The sequence below is a fragment of the Aythya marila genome (assembly GCF_965140915.1).
Source record: "Aythya marila genome assembly, chromosome: 17".
Classification (NCBI taxonomy): Eukaryota; Metazoa; Chordata; class Aves; order Anseriformes; family Anatidae; genus Aythya; species Aythya marila.
The window spans coordinates 3,774,869-3,790,417 of NC_139058.1; the positions used below are offsets into that span (position 1 = coordinate 3,774,869).

General features: G+C 58.6%; 1 protein-coding gene across 14 annotated transcripts in view; it reads right to left on the reverse strand.

The window, feature by feature from the left end:
* NCOR2 (nuclear receptor corepressor 2) overlaps positions 1-15,549 on the reverse strand; it is a 224,630-nt gene that overhangs the window by 15,011 nt on the left and 194,070 nt on the right. For all 14 annotated transcript variants that reach the window (XM_082774065.1, XM_082774067.1, XM_082774066.1 and 11 more), the window contains 12 exons: positions 14,769-14,873; positions 13,778-13,881; positions 11,303-11,453; positions 6,867-7,019; positions 6,393-6,479; positions 5,674-5,951; positions 4,570-4,933; positions 1,867-2,094; positions 1,467-1,712; positions 1,195-1,344; positions 624-764; positions 353-515 (listed from right to left, as the gene is read on the reverse strand). In XM_082774065.1, the coding sequence (XP_082630191.1) occupies positions 353-515; positions 624-764; positions 1,195-1,344; positions 1,467-1,712; positions 1,867-2,094; positions 4,570-4,933; positions 5,674-5,951; positions 6,393-6,479; positions 6,867-7,019; positions 11,303-11,453; positions 13,778-13,881; positions 14,769-14,873 (2,170 nt within the window). The remainder of the gene's footprint in view (positions 1-352; positions 516-623; positions 765-1,194; positions 1,345-1,466; positions 1,713-1,866; positions 2,095-4,569; positions 4,934-5,673; positions 5,952-6,392; positions 6,480-6,866; positions 7,020-11,302; positions 11,454-13,777; positions 13,882-14,768; positions 14,874-15,549) is intronic.

The window sequence follows — 15,549 nt, forward strand, 5'->3', positions numbered from 1 at the left end:
GATCCCTGCACTTGGACACATCCTTTCCTGGTAGCAGTAAAAACCACCAGGTGCAGTGAAGGGACTGCGTACCAAAACCCATCTCTCCCCATCACAACTTCCCCGTTAGCCCCAGTCCTGCACCTGCTGAGACTGAATCACAGAATCACAGAATCACTGAGGTTGGAAGAGACTTTCAAGATCACCTAGTCCAACCTATGACCTAAAACTAACACGTCCTCCACTAAACCACAAGGTCCAAACAACCCTTGCTGCATCTCTGAGTGCCTACGTGGTGCTCATTAATTAGCCACTATATCTGCCCTTGGAAGGAGTCCGGGCAAGGGGCAGGGAGCGTGGCATGGGGACGTACCGCAGGACGGAAGGGGTGGGGGTCTCCGAGGAGATGATCTTCATGTTGGTGTTGTGGAGCACGCTGGGGCGCTGCTGGATGGTCTCATGGGTGCGGGGCGAGACGGGAGAGTGCTGGTGGCTGTGAGAGTGCGAGGAGGAACGGCTGCTGGACTGCTCTGTACCTGGGGGCAAACACAAGCAAGGGTTTCAGCCCCTTGTTTTAGAGTCCCAACCCTACCTGCACCCAGCAAGGGCCCTGGGATGTAGAGCCAGGCTCCTCCCCAGCCTACCGGGTCTCCAGATGGGTGCATGCTCCACTGTGGTGGATACCAGGATGGATTTTTCACGCTCCCTCTCACGTTCACGCTCCCGATCCCGTTCCCGCTCAGACACCGACGATCCTGACTGTTTGGTCAAGTGCGTGGGGCCTCCTGAAACCCAACCGAAAGGCAGTGAAAGGGCTGCAGACAGCGCGATTCCCCGCGGGGGAACACAGCCTGCCCTTCACATCGCTGTGTCTGCAGAGCAGATAACGAACGGCTCCATCCAAGGTCACCTGGAGCAGGACAGCCCGGGGTGACCAGCACGACAAAGCCCGGGCAGATCACGCAATAGCTGTCCTGGCGCCATCTCCAGGATGTGACCTTCCACAAAGCTGTTTGCTAGCTGCCACTTTTGGGGGAAAAGGAGGAAAAGCAACGGAGCTCACAACAAGCAGAATCAGAGGAGCTGGTGAGAGGGAGACGGAGCGCTGGTCCCCGAGCGGGAATGGATTTGGGCTCTGCCCCAGCACACTGAGCTCACGGCCCCGAATTGTTTAAGGGAGTCCTACCCAATGGGAAAAGCAAGCTGCAGCATTACCTGGGGAGAGCGGGGAGCTGCTGTGTCGGCTGCTGAAGGTCTGGGGGGGGCCGGGGATGTAGGTGATGCGGTCCATGGAGGTGGCGGAGGTGCCGGGGGTGGGGGGCACGAGGACAGGCAGGTGCGGCACTTGGGACAGGTCGATGATTCCTGGGAAGAGAGCAGTGAGAGGGCCGTCAGGGTGACACCGAGCCGCTGCTGCTTGACCCCAGCCACAGCTCCCAAAAGGTGGGAACTGCCCCCCCAAACCCCCAGGATGGATTCACAAGGACCTGCTGCATAGTTGAGGGCGAGCGAGGGCTCCCGGGGCGACAAGCCACGCAGCATGTCCGCCCGCTGTGCCATGGCCGTGGCCGCGGCGTTGTGGTGCATCTGCTGGGACGTGATGTAGTCGTTGATGATGGTCTGGCGGTTCTCCATGGCGGCCGTGTCCGGGTACCCCCGGATGAGGTACGGGGGGTAGAGGTGCGGGTACGTGGGGCTGGGGGCCAGGTGCCTCGGCAGGTAGTAAGCAGCAGCTGGGAGAGAAGAGGAGAGAGAAATGAAGCGGTTTTCCCCACTCATGGGTTTTTGGGAGGCAGCAGGCCGTGCTTTGGCCTGGTGCAACCTCAGGTTTTGGAGCACGATGAGGAAAAAACGATCCCAAAGCAACCGTGCCCCCCTTGAATGTACCTGCTTCCAGTTGGATTCCCCTTGGGATGGCGGCGGGATCGAAAGCCAGCGGGATGTGTCCTCGGTACAGGTCGACCCCGCTCACGCCACGGAGCAAGTGCTCATAGGGGGAGATGGGGTGGTGGTGGTCGGGCACGGGGGCGTGCGGCGACTTGGAGTTGGTGAGCTCTCTTGACGTGGGGGTGATCTTTCGGTCCTGGGACACCGGCTTCCCAGCAGTGATGCTCCCTGCAGTGAGCAGAAGGAAATGAGTCAGAGACTGAGCACCACGGCCAAGCCACGTCCCCGCGGGGTACCCCCTGCCAAGCGTTTCCTCAAGGGACGCCCACGGCTCCTGAACTCAAGGGACCCTTCCCTCCTCGCTGCATTGCCAGGATGCATTACACCGAGCCACAGCCAGGAGGAGAAGCCCGTCCTAAACCCTCCCGTGTGTGCCCCATGAGAAATGGAAAGGGGCTCCCACCTTCCACTGCCTGTGCCCAACCGAGCCCATCCGGACCTCTCCCTTTGACATCCTGCTCTCACCTTCCACCTCCCACGAGCAGAGGAGTGGGACAGGGCACGGGTACAAGGTGCAACACGCTGGGCTAACCCATCTTTGCTACAACAGCACCAAGAATGGGGTCATGCAAGACCCGGGGCAGCCCTGTGCTATTGGCAGGGCTGTGTATGTCCCCTGGGCATGGCTGTCCGTGCAGCATTTGCACGAGGAGGACGCCAGCACTTTCCTATTCATCCATCCCACTACACGCACACCGTGCAGCCTGCAGGCTCATCCTGCCCTGCACCAGCACCCTGTGATGGAGCCTGGCTGCCGTGCTCCTTGGCACACCAGCAAGGAAGAGGTTAGGGCTGCCGGGCAGAGCCGGGGACCCCAGAAACTCCCGGCCACGGTGATGAAACGTGGTTCAGAGGGTTCAAGCACCAGCTGCCCTCTGGAGCTGTCAGCTCTTTCCCAACACCCGGAGGGAGGTTGGATCAATGTCAGGGCCTTCCCTCGGCTCTTCCAACCTGCACTGGGCATTGGTGGCACTTCTCGCCCCACCTGGGACAAAGGGCACCATTTCATGGTGTTCCTAACAGGCTGGGGACAGCAGCTGACAGAGCCACCCCAAAGCAGCGTGAACACGCTCCTCTTGCACCGAATTGCACAGAAACGAGCCCGGAGCCATTCAGAAAGAGACGGAGCCAGCCTGACCCTCCCCATCAGCCAAACACATGCACAAAAGCCCTGTCCCTGCAGAGGGGCAGGGACCTGGACTGTGATGTCTGTCCGAGCCCTGGCTTGGAGAGCACTGCCCGACTCCGTGTGCTGGATCCAGCCCCACTGGTGGGGACTTGGAAATAAGCACAGCTACAGCACAGGCTGGGCGCACCGCCACGCCTGCCCCTCTCACAAACCTCAGTGTCTTGGTGTGGCCACGAATAAATCAAACCTCCTGCAAGGGCAGGAGGAAAATCTAGCTGGCGTGGGAAGTTGCACTCCAGCTCCGATCTACGACTTCTCCTTGTAGGGCCCCACTCCTGCAGATCTCCTGCGTTCCCAAACCCCGTGATCTCCAGACGGGCAGAAACCTACTTTGCTGCTGGCGCTTTACAGGAACGCTGATTTTCCCCTTGGGATCCCTCCCCACAGCCTGGGTGCTGCCTCCCCCGCGCCATCCTCACCATATGTGCAAATCTCAGAGCGCCGCAAAGCAGCTGAAGGCTTCCCCAGCAGCACTGACCTAGCTAGAAAAACAGCTAGAAAAGGCTGCAGCAATGGGATTTGCTGACCACGGAGACTTCCCGGTGTGCCCAGCCGGCCACGAGCGATGCCGGTGGGTTTTCGGAGAGCTCTGCCCTCTGCAGCCCCATCTCACGGTCCTCTCGGGGGAGCCGTGTCCTGGCCCTGGTTTTTGGCAGCCTGCAGTGCCTTGTGCCGCACGCCCCCAAATCATGAGACTCTTGGTGTAGGACAAGGGTTTGCAGGTGGGAGATGCGAACCTCCCGAGAACGCTGCTGCAGAGCTGGAGGAGAGCGGTGCCCCGGGCTGCTGCAGCTCCCTGTAGCTAACAGGAGAGATGACAAGGTGTCCTAGGGACTGGGTTCTGCACTGCCCACGGGTGTGCCATAACGCCAGAGGACTTTTTGGGCTCTAGATCTGAGTGGATCTCACCAGATCTGAGCATATGTTTGGCCCCTGGGAGCCCCGGCAATGACTGGAACCAAGGGGAGCAGGCAGACCCCCCCTGAACAGGCTGGGAAGGCAGCAGACCCCAGCAGCCAGCCAAATTGCCCGGATCTACCAGCTCAGGAGGATTATGTGTACCTGGCGGTGAGGTGCTTGGGTGCCAAGGTGATGGATAAACACACAAGGCAGGCAAACAAACACCAGATCGGTGAAAGGATGAAAATCCCCCTGCCCAGCACACTGAGCCCTGTTATTTCCTTCAGAAATAACAAAGTGATTTCCTTTAGAAACAAGGCTGCTCAGGGACAACTCCGGGACAGGGAAGACACTTTCTACACTGCATCAGCTTCACCAAAGTCTCCTTTCAGCTACCCCGGTGCAGGCATGCCCCAGCTCCCGTGAGTCAGCCCCAGCTGGGGAGAACAGGAGAGCAGGTTGGACGGGCACCTGCAGGGAACAGGTGGGGTCAGCAGCCACTTCCCGTGCACCTTGCTGCAAACCTCAGCATCCAGTAAAAGGCTGACAAGTACCTTCATGCTGCCGTGGCGTGGATTCCCTCGTGGAGACTGGAGACCCTCTGTGCAAGTGGCTGCTGAACGCCGTGCTGTGCCCTGCCTGGTGGTCCTCGTAGGCGAGGGCACTTTGGTGGGGTTTTCCCGGCTCAGGCACAATCACGGGGGCCCCTCTGGCGATCGATCCGCCCGAGTTTGTCACTGGGCTCGGCCTGTTTTTCAGGCTCTCTTCGTAAGCTCTCTCCAGGTTCCTCGCGTCTTGTATGACGTCCAGAGAGTGGACAGAGTGAAAAGTCCTCCCGGGACTGCCGATGATGGACCGCACGTCGTGCTTTTTGGTACTCGACGAAGAAGAGCCGCTGTCGTACTTCAGCGGGGTACCCTGCGCACAGACACAAGGCAGGCGAGAGGTCAAAGGGGCACAGAGCAGGAGGGGACGCAGCGACTCCACCCCACCCAGCTTCAACGGGGCTTGTGCTTCCCAGTTCGGTGGGTCGGTACACCAGTGACACCAGTTTACGTGGTGAAATGGCAGCAGCCATCAGCACAGCGGAGGGAACAGCACCGAAACGGGCAGGGTGGGGTGCCCGCTCTGCATGTCGTGTTGTGCTACAACAAGACGAAGATGAGTCACTGCCGAGGGCTGGCTGTGCCCATCACGCCTCGCTCCTACACACGCTGCGAAATGAGGTAGGCCTGCGAGGTGCCATGGGAACCCTCCAAATATTTGCAGCCCGACAGGAGACAGCATGCAATGCTTCATCCGAAATACTGGCCTCGCTGGGTTGACTCTTGCCCATAAAGCGAGGAGACCGAGGCTATGCACACCCAGTCACAGCTGCCGAGGGCACCGAGTCGCCTCTGGCCTTGAATGTGAGCCAAATGAGGCTACTCCAGTGTGCGTGGACAGAGCACTGCCTTCCTCACATGTCAGGGAGCACAGAGGTTTTGTATTTATCTGCTTGAGGATGGAAAAGGGGAACCCATACCCAAACAGAGCCTAAATACTGAGCAGTTTGCAACCCCAAAGAGTTTGCAACCCCAAAGAGTTTGCAACTCTCTTCTCTCCTGTTGGGAGCAGACCCTGCAAGGGCAACAGGCTGGGTAGGAGCGAGCTCATACCTGCGTGATGGAGCCTTCCTTCAGAGGCCTCGTCAGGGAGATGTCTGGGGTCCGCCTCAGCTCCTCCCGGGGAATCTCATGGATTGACCTTCCCGCTTCTTTCACCGTGGCCACCAGCCCTTCGTGGGCTGGCTTCATTTTCAGGGGAGTAAGGCCCTCGTGAGACCTGACCTTGTAGCTATCAGATAAGTCCCGTGGCGGAGTGTTTTCCCTCTTGAGCTGTTTGGCTTCTCTTCTGAGGTAGTCCTCATGGGCCTCCACGTAGGACCGAGGTATTCCTGCAGCCCCCGGGCAGACAAAGCAGAGGGTGAGTCCCCAGCCACGCACTGGGCTCCCAGTCCCCGTGGGGATGCTCAGCACCAGGGGCCTCCAGTTAATGCATGTAACTCAAGGGCTGAGCACACATGCAACTACATTGTTAACCCAACAGGACCCCCTCCCATTACCATCAATTTTTGGACCCGGTTTGCACTACTTTCAGCCTGCCCTCACGCGAGTCACTGGGATTTTTACCCCCGACTCGGTGAGAGCTTAGGGTGGTGGAAGCTGAGCAACACTAACAGCTTGTCTGAGCACAGAGCAGATCTGCAGCTGGACCCCAACGTGTCCATCTTGTGTTTTTCCTGCTCTAACCTGACGCTAAGGACAAGGTGCCACGTGTGTGAGACACTTCCCCGTGTTACTTCTGGCCACGGCCTTGTCCTGCCTGCAGGCATTACCTTGTGTAATTGAGCCGCGGATGTGGTGCTGCTCCTTTAGGTTATGGGGACTGTGTCGGTCTGGAGGGATCGCTCGACCCATGAGACCTAGGAGAGATCCAAGGGGGAAAGCTGGGTTGTGACATAGAAGTTCATTTAAAAAAGAACGCACAGTGACGGTGTTACCAGGGCTCCGGGGAGAAAAAAAATACCAACAGTTTCTAAATGACTTGATTTCTCTTTTTTAAACGTGCTTCCTTTTTTGTAGTCCTGGAACTGGTTTACCAGGGCAGAAGCCAAAAGCAGAGGCCAGCCTGTGTCCCTAGTCCTACCACGCCTGTCAGATGCTGTCCTGCTGGGACGTGCCATGGGATCCCAACTAACCATTGCCAAAACACAGGTGTGGGAAGGCACATCGTGTAGACAGGACACCAGATGGGGTCTCTGCAGGTCACTGCTGACATAACATGGGTAAAAGGTTTCCCCCAGACCCACCTTCAATGCTGGCAGACAGCGGATCGCGGGCTGACAAGCCCCGGCTGATCCTCCCCTCCATCATGTCGTAGGTCCGCTTGGTTCCCGTGGTCTCATGCGAAGCTCCTGAGCTCCTGCTGTCTTCTTTGGGACACTGAGAAGCAGCCACCCCACCTGGGGAAAGGAACACCAAGAAGCAACATGAGGAGCACAGAAAGCTGGCATTAATGCAGGAGGGTGTTTACTACTGTCTGTCTGTGCTACCAAAAGGTCAGATCCCATCTGAGCACCGGCCACCGCTCGGCACCGCAAGAAACGTCGCATGAGGTTGGCTTCCAAGAAATTCAGCCGATGTCTTCTCCCCTCCCTGCCTGCTCAGATTCCAGATCTGTGCCTCCTGCCTGGGTAGGAGCAGCCGCCCTGTCGTGTCCCGCTCCCTCCCGCCCTGCGTGGGCCAGACGTAGGCAGCGGGACAGCTCGGAGCCGGCACAGCCCTGGTGTCAGCAGCTGCAGTTCCACTGAACTCAGCCCTGCAGTGCTGGGGAGGGGTTTTTTTTTTGTTGTTGTTGTTTTGATTTTTATTAGACACCTACTGTTTGGGATCTTGTCCAGTCTTAATATTTGCTGAGACACTCCCTGGGTGAGAAAAACAGGCAAGAGGGGAGAGGCAAAGCAGAGAAATCCTTTGAAGCAGCAATGAGCGCACACGAGAGACGGCGAGAAGTCCCACGAGTCCGAGCCGGAGCGATGGAGCAAGCACTGGCGTGACTGCAGGCCGCAGACCACGTCCTCATCCAAACTCGGACCAGATTTTTCTGCAAAGTGGAGCTTGAGCCCTCGCCTCCCTGCGGCGGGCAGCATCACGCCATCCCCGAGCGCTGGGTTTGCCAGCACAGCCCGCCGGTGACCTGGAAAGCCGCTGCCTTGCCTCCGCGCCCGCCCCACCGAACCCATCCGCTGAGCCCAATTTCCTCCATCGGGTGCAGCGAGCTGTGGATCTCACAGGCCGGTTGTGATCCAGCTGAATGCCTCGTGTTTATGTAACGAGCACTGAGCGAGAGGATGTTGGCTCGGGGAGAGGAACGCCTCTGCCCATTATCTCTGGCCTGGCCGCGCCTGCCAAGGATCGCTGGTGCCCCGATCCTCCTCTTCATGGGCAGAGAATGTGGTTATACAATTAGGAAAACGGAGGAGAAGTTAAAAACGTTAATTCCATCGCGGACAATTGGGAATAAAAGTTGCCCTTTGAAAAGCCAGTCATTAATAAAATGGGATTATCACAACTTCACACCCACTGGTGCTTTCCGCCATCAGCATCCACTTGATCCAGAAAGGGTTTGGGGCTGCGAGCAGTGAAGCGAGAGGTGGATTGGGCTCTGAGCCTTCACTTCGATGTCATTCAAGGGGAAAAATCCGGGGGTGACGCTCAGAAAGGAGCCAAGCACCTTGCGGCAGACGAGGAGCGACGCTCCCACACCCTGTCATCAAGGCACATCTGTTGCAGAAGTCCCTGTGCGGAAGGGAACACGGCCCCGGGCACCCTTTGTGCTGCGGGGGAGCAGGGGGAGGGCACAAGGGAGGAGAGAGACTAAACAGAAAGCAAATCACTCCAAAAACACGTCCCTTGCCTTGCAGAAGCCCTCAGCAATCATATGCGGAATGAGAATAACCAATCTAGCACAATTCAGCTCGCACATGCTACAGGATCTCGTCTCATTACAGCTCTTTTATTTTAAGCACCCTCATGACACTAAAGAATTTGCAATTTTTTTTTCTGCTTGCCAAAATTCATAATCACCAACAATTTCATTTTCCTTTTTTTTTTTTTTTTTCTTTTCCCCTTTTAACTCTTTGGCTTCAGGCTCTGAAGCCTTGCCAGGCTGCAGGGGGGAAGGAGAGGCAGCGGGGCTGGCTGGGCTGCAGATGCAGACGAGATCACTCAGGATGTGATAAATGCTATGGAGCATGGAAAAGGCTGCTGTGAAGGGGAAGGAATTAATTCCTCCTCCGTGTCCCCCACAAGGGGTAGGATGAGAGGCGATGGCTGGGCGTCAGGGAGCTCAGCTCCCCTTTTGCAGCAGCCAAGTCCAAAGCAGAAACTGGGAGGGTGTGATGTCCTTGACCCAGTCTCAAAGGTCTCGTTGATGCTCCCAGCACCTAAAGGATCACCTGCTTGTGGCTCTGCAGACCCACACCTGTCCCCAAGAGGGCTGCGACCTCCTGTTCTGGCCACCCTGGCCATAGGAGGCACAGGGCAGTGCATGCAATGGGACCAACTTTGGGTCCCAGCTCTGCCCCGTGTGGGATCCCCTCTCGGTGCATGGCTCGGGACCCAGGGGCCGGGGCGGCCCTCGCCACCAGGCAGCCTCCCCCATCCCCGCCCTGGTGGCACCACGTTTGTGCCCAGCCTCGTTCGACTCCAAACCCGGGCAGAGGAGATTAAAATAGCTCGTTGCACAAACAAGTCCCGAAACACTTCCTGCGTCCTCGCTGGGACCAGTCCTGCCAAGTGTCCCAAAGGGCGCGCAGACACAAGTCTCCTGCGGTGACACTTCTTATCTGGGCGAGAGTTGACAGCAAACACGGGCGGGTGCGGGACGAGGCGGCAGCCACGAGGGGAGCAGGAGGCAGAGCCCTGTCCCCACAGGTCCCCGCAGGGAGGTGGCACCTCGCGAGCCTTCCCCGTGGCATGACGCAAATTTGTGTCACCAAATGCTGTTTCACCAGTGGTGAAACCAGCTCCTGGCCCTGCAGGGCTGCTCCCGGACCCCCTCTGCCCCCGGGGGGGGATGAAGCCCACAGGCATGTGAGCACAGCAGCCGATGGCAGCGATACCTGCTGAAGGGGGCGAGTGCCACCAGCATCAGGCTCTGCGCTTTGCTCGTCTCCCTAAGTTTGACTCAGAGGAGAGGTGACGCATCCCTGCTGGATGGCTGTCGGTGTGCCAGGACTCCAGCATCTGGCTGTTTTTACACCGAGCCCTCAGGGATGAGAGGCCCCGGAGGACGAGGGGCTGCGGGGTTGCGGTGCCCGTAGCTCGGCTCTTCCCGATGCCAGCCCCGGGCGAGGAGGAGCCAGGCACCGCGCCAGGGGCAGCTGCAGCCCTGCCGTGCCTGGCCCGGCGCAGAGCGAGAGGCGAGCACGGAGGAGTCGTTTCCAGCTTCACTGGAGATGAACATCTGCTTATCTCTAATGGAAGCCACCAGGGCTTGCAGTCAGGCTTTTATGGCCAGCGCTGCTATCTGCTGAGCAGGCGCAGAGGCGGAAGGAACAGCTGGTGGCTGCGTGCTGATGCCGCTAACGCAGCGAGGCAGCTTTAGCATGTACCGAGGCAGCGTTCCCGTACAGCAGGGGTGCAGGCTGCAGAACAGCTTTCGGGTCTTCCCAGAGCATCCTGAAAGCAGCCCGGTCCTCAGGCTCCTTGCAGCCACCTGCCCACGTTTGCTTTGGCAGTCCTGCTGCTGCACTGCTCTCCGGCTGGCTGGGGGTAACGTTGGTTAACAAGTGTCTCCAGGCTGGTCCTTCAGGGCTCTGCACCTCTGGGTAGCTGGGAACAGGCAAATGCATCACCCAGACAGGCTCCTTGCTGGGTAAGGGACTGGCCTTGCCCCATCCAATGGCTACGGGTGCTTTAGAGAACTCACAGGATAACGTAACGTGGTCCTGGTGACAAATAAGGCACCCAGACTCTGTCCCGTGCTGGAGCTGGAGGAGCCAGGGGCTGACTCATTCCCGATTTTTAATGCAGTTCAATCCGTGCCACGCTGCACCAGCGCCGTCCTTCCTGAGACACGGGACAAGATGCCAGCAGCCGGAGGCACAGGAGCCCCAGCCACAACCCTGCACGCAGACGGCTCCGTGAGCGAGGTCGCTTCCATCGCAGCCAGCTGAACGTGCTCACATCCACAGTGCTGCTTCTTCCTCAGCCCTGTGCGGGTCGGGGCTGCGTGCCACCCAGGCCATGCAGGAAGGACACACCAAGTGCCCCACACCAGGCTCATGATGATCAGGGAGCCACAAGCTCCCCTGTGCCTTGGGGAAACTGAGGCACAGCGCTGCAGTGCCCCAGAGGTTGCAGTTTCCACGCCTGGAAAGCTGCATGATGCCCATGAATAGAAAGCCTGATATCATGATAAACATTTATGGCAAACTATCTGATTTGCCTCCATCTTGTAGGTTCTTTGGGCTCCACCTTGGCCCAAGACCCTGGGGACCCTCTCACGGTGTGGCATGTCCCATGGGCATCCCGCCCCGCGTCCCTGTGTGCCAGCAGCACCGCCTCCGAGGTGAGATGATGGCACGGGACAAAGGGAAACCCAGCTGCAGGGGGGGAGAGAGCCCACGCTGGAAGTGAACCTGTGAGGTCATCCCATCGCACGTGGCCAGCCTTGCCCCAAATACCTCCCGACACCCGAGCACCACGGCACCTGCCCGAGAGGCAGCGGGTTCCGACTTACCGTCGTAGGACAGCACGTGGCCCTTCTTCCCCTCGTATATGACATGTCCTTTGGGCAGGGCATCCTCCCTCACTTTCTCCGCTCTGCTGGGGCTGTCTTCTCCGATTATCCTGGTAATGGTTCCTTTGTACAGCACTTCTGCCGGGGTGCCCTTGGAAAGCCACCAAGATCCATATTTAACAGTGTCACAAGCAATTAAGCAAGCAGGCGCGCTCGCACACAGGAACACTCTGTTCCGCCGGGGGAGCCGAGCGGAGGAGAGCGCGCCCGGCCTCCGCTTCCTGACACAGCCAGCAGCGAGAAACCTGCAGCTTAATTATTGATGAGGACAATAACGGCAAGCGGTAAGAAGGTACGTGAGCCGGGGAAGGCTGCTGGGAAGAGGTGGGGGTGAGGGCAGCACGGGGACGGCAGGCACCAGGCTGAAAGGGGCGAGGTGCCGGGGCCAGCCCGGCTCTGGCTGGGTGCTGGTGTCGGTGCCGTGGTCCTCACCTTAGGGCAGCCACGACCCTGGGCCTCTAAAGCAGCAGCTGTGTTCTTTGCTGTGTGTTTTGGAGCAAGCTACCCGGCTTGTTGCCATCCCGCAGGTGTGGGGCAGGGCTGGCAAGCACTGGGTTTTGCTCTCCAGGCCCAGCACTGCGAGCTGCGAGGCATCCCACCGAGGCAGGGCAGGTGGGGGAGCGATGCCTGCCATTGGGCTCTCCAACAAAAATAGGCTCCTCACACAAACTCGCATGAGCAGAAACCTCTGTTTCCCCAGGGGCACACAGGAACGTGGTTCACAAGCACCTGCCCTCCCCGATTCCCCTTCAAAATACTCGGAGCTAGATGTCCTTGAGGATGTCGCTGCTGATTAACGTTGCTCTGCCATCATTGCCTGCTCGGTGCTGAGTGGGAACAGACACTAGGGGATGATGTCCCACCCCGCCCATCGCAGGGGATGCAGGGCGGTGCTGTCAGAGCCCTGCTCCTGGCTGACACCCCCCTGCTCAGCCTAACCCCACCGACTCCCAGGGCTGATGCCCACAAGGAGCCCCGGGGAGCAAAACCCACCCATGCTGGCGTTTGAGATTCTGCACACTCTTCTCCCACCCCACCCTGGAGATGTCTCTGCTCTGTACCAAGCTGTCTGAGGGCCACCAGCCCCTAAAATCCCCCCTACAGCTGCCGGGATGTGCCCATGGGTGGGATCAGGGCCCTGACTGCTGGCGCTCCTGGTGCGCCCGGTGCCGGCTCTCCCAGCCCCAGGTAAAGTCGTCTTCCTTCCGCGGACGTGCTCAGAGGGGATTTGAAAGCAAGTGATGACAGATGGCTTCAGAGCACAGAGCATATATTCAAGATCTGCCTCCTGCACACTGGCTGACTAATCCGAGATCAAATATCAGCCCCGGCACCGGGAGCTGCTGCGGGAGCAGAGGGACGCAGGCTGCCAGGCCAGCCGGTGCCAGGCAGCAGGAGGGATGGGAACGCCAGGAGCAAGGGGCAGCCTGCTCTGGCCTTGGGACCTTAATTCCCCAGCCAAGGGAATCCAGACGGATTAAATAGCTGATGTACAGCATCGTACAAACTGCTCTTATTTCCGAATTCTGGCACGTGGGGCTCAGGACCCTTCGTGCCCACCCGTGGCTTCCCACAGCTGCTGCAGGGGCACACGAGGGGATGCGTTTGCTCCACGGGGTTATTTGCAGTCGTCAAGCATCCACTCCTGGCAGCTGCTGGATGCAGGGCACCTGGCAGGAGAAGCTTTTGCTCTGAGCCAGGATTTAGGTTCAGGTCCCCAGGGCCAAAGGGAACACGGTCACCCTCTTTGAATGAAGCAGGCAAAAATCTCAGCACGAGTGGCTTTGAATACCTGAATGACGGCCAGATAAAATCCCCAAGGGAAACAGGTGATTTTTTTTCTTTATGCTCTCTGCTCCGTTACCAGATGAGCAATAACTCACACGGCAAAAAACTATCGCCCGCTTGCCAGCTGCTCTTCTGAAGATGGATGGTGGAGATTAAGGCCAAAGCAGCTTCCTGCTCCACAGAGCCTTTGGGCAGGACCCCCAGCACAGCGCGCTCAGCACTGGCAGACCTCATTACCTGACGTGCCCCTCGCAGCCTCCTCCTCTCCTCTGCCCAGACAGGGCCTTCCACCCCTCTCCTCCTCCTCGCTGCGTGCTTGCCCTGCCAGGATTATTTTCCCAGAGCCATTTAAAGCTGCTTTCGCCCGTGCTCCTGACAGCTACTGAAAGCAAAGGGGGAGCTCAGACACGCTGCGACGCTTTGCATCGCTGCTCGCCGGGCTCTGCTCTCCTGCAGATGGGACGGGGCTCGTGCCAAGCCAAGCTGAGGCTGTTTGCGAGGGCTCTGTGCTGCTGCAGGTGGCTCAGCCCCGTGCCACGTGCTCAGCGCACCCACAAACACCGGCACCCCAAGCTGCAGTGACCAGCACCCGGGAAAAGCAAAGCCCGACGGAGACAAGGGACTTACGTGCGTGATGGAGCCTCGGTACGTGATGGGCGACTCCGGAGGGGGCCTGGATGTGGGTGTCCCCTTGGTGATGCTCCCTCCCGAGGCAGAGCCGAGGGAAGTACCTGCAGGACACAAAGGCAGCGGGTTGGAGGCTGCATTTGCTGCTCAGCACAATGCCTGCGGGGCCAAGAATGCTGATGGCTAAGCCAGCAGGATTCGACCCAACTTCTGGCGAGCTGACGGACCCGAGAGGAAGCCCACCAGGAGATGTCAGCCTTAAATCCAGAGCCTTGCACAACTCTTCCCACCCTGGCCCCCAAGGGACCCAGCCCTGGGGCTGGGAGGTGCAAACAATTCTTCTGAAGCTATCACCTCCCTGCTGCCTTTGTGGAGGGGCCAGGCAGATTTATGGGCCTGAGAGAAAGCACAGCCTGCCGCAGCCTCTGCTGATGTGGTCGGAGCAGATCTCCAGAGAGATGGAGCTCAGGGTGGTGTGAGCTCTGCTCTGTGTTATCTGGCTGGAGCCGATCCACTGCACACCCTGCCTCTGCCTGCAGGAAGCTTGGGGATTTCACAAAGCAGAATTACCTAAATCACTTAAAAACAACTCATCGATACTCATTCTCTAAGGAAAAATGGGAAGACTAGATTTAAATGAAATGTGGTCCCTGCCCAGCTGCAGCCCCAACACTGAAAACCAGTTGATGGCATTTAACTGGTCTTGCTTTGCTGTCCTGAGCAACAGATTGTGGGGTGCCCTGTGCACACAAAACCCCTGCCAGGATCAAAGCCCAAGCCCTGATGCAGGGCTGTGGCTAGAAATGTCTTGGTGTCCCGTTGGAGATGCTGCACAGACCTATCTGCCACCGCTCTGGCAATCTGAGCAGCTGGAGAAAAGGGGCAAAGAGACCCCTCTGGCTGGGCAGAAACCCCAAAATCCACCCAGACCTTCCCAGGGCAGCACACATCCCCCCTGCCCTCCCACGCTGGGGCACGGCCGCACGCTCACCCCGCAGGATGGAGCCCTCCTGGGACGGCTGCATCACCAGACTTTCTGGCTGGCTGGCCTGGCTTCTAGGAGAAAGTTGTTCCTGCTTTACTCCAGGAAAAGGCACTGGAAAACACGAAGCACAGATCAGCGTGGCCTCCGACAGCCTCCAGCTGGCACCTCCCATGTCCTGGGCCACCAGGATCACGTCTCAGCCCCGCCTGGCACCAGCTCTTGTGCCTGGCAGAGGCAGGAGTGGGGACTGGCTGGACCAACAGCCAGGTCTTTGGTGGGGAGCCCAGCAGGAGGACTTGGAAGCCTCCCTGCAAAACCCACGGCTGGCAAAGGGCCTCCTCCAGCACCGCTGCAAGCAGCAGGGGCTGGCAGGTGCTGCCCAGGAGCACGCACTGATCCCATCCCTCCTTGTGGGGTCACAGTGCAGGGCTGGCAGCCACAGTCCCCATCCAGACCCAGTCCTTTGCCCAGCTCCTTATGATATTAAGATTTTTTTTTCAAATCTGCAGGCTGAACACTTTCCTTGTTCACTTCAGGCCATTTACTCTTTATCCCACCAGCCTGGGGAGTGGCAATATGTTTCCTTCCTTCCATCACATTATTAGCCAGAGGGTATTTATAGGCTGGGAAGTGTCCCTGCCTGAGTTGTCCCTTTCCTACACTGCATATATTTAGCTCCCTGTCTCTGCTTTCCCCAAAGACAACTGCTGTCATCCTCGGATCACACCTGCACCCTCTGCACTTCCTTGCCGTGCCCTGCGAGACATCCCTCGCCTCCCGATTTCTT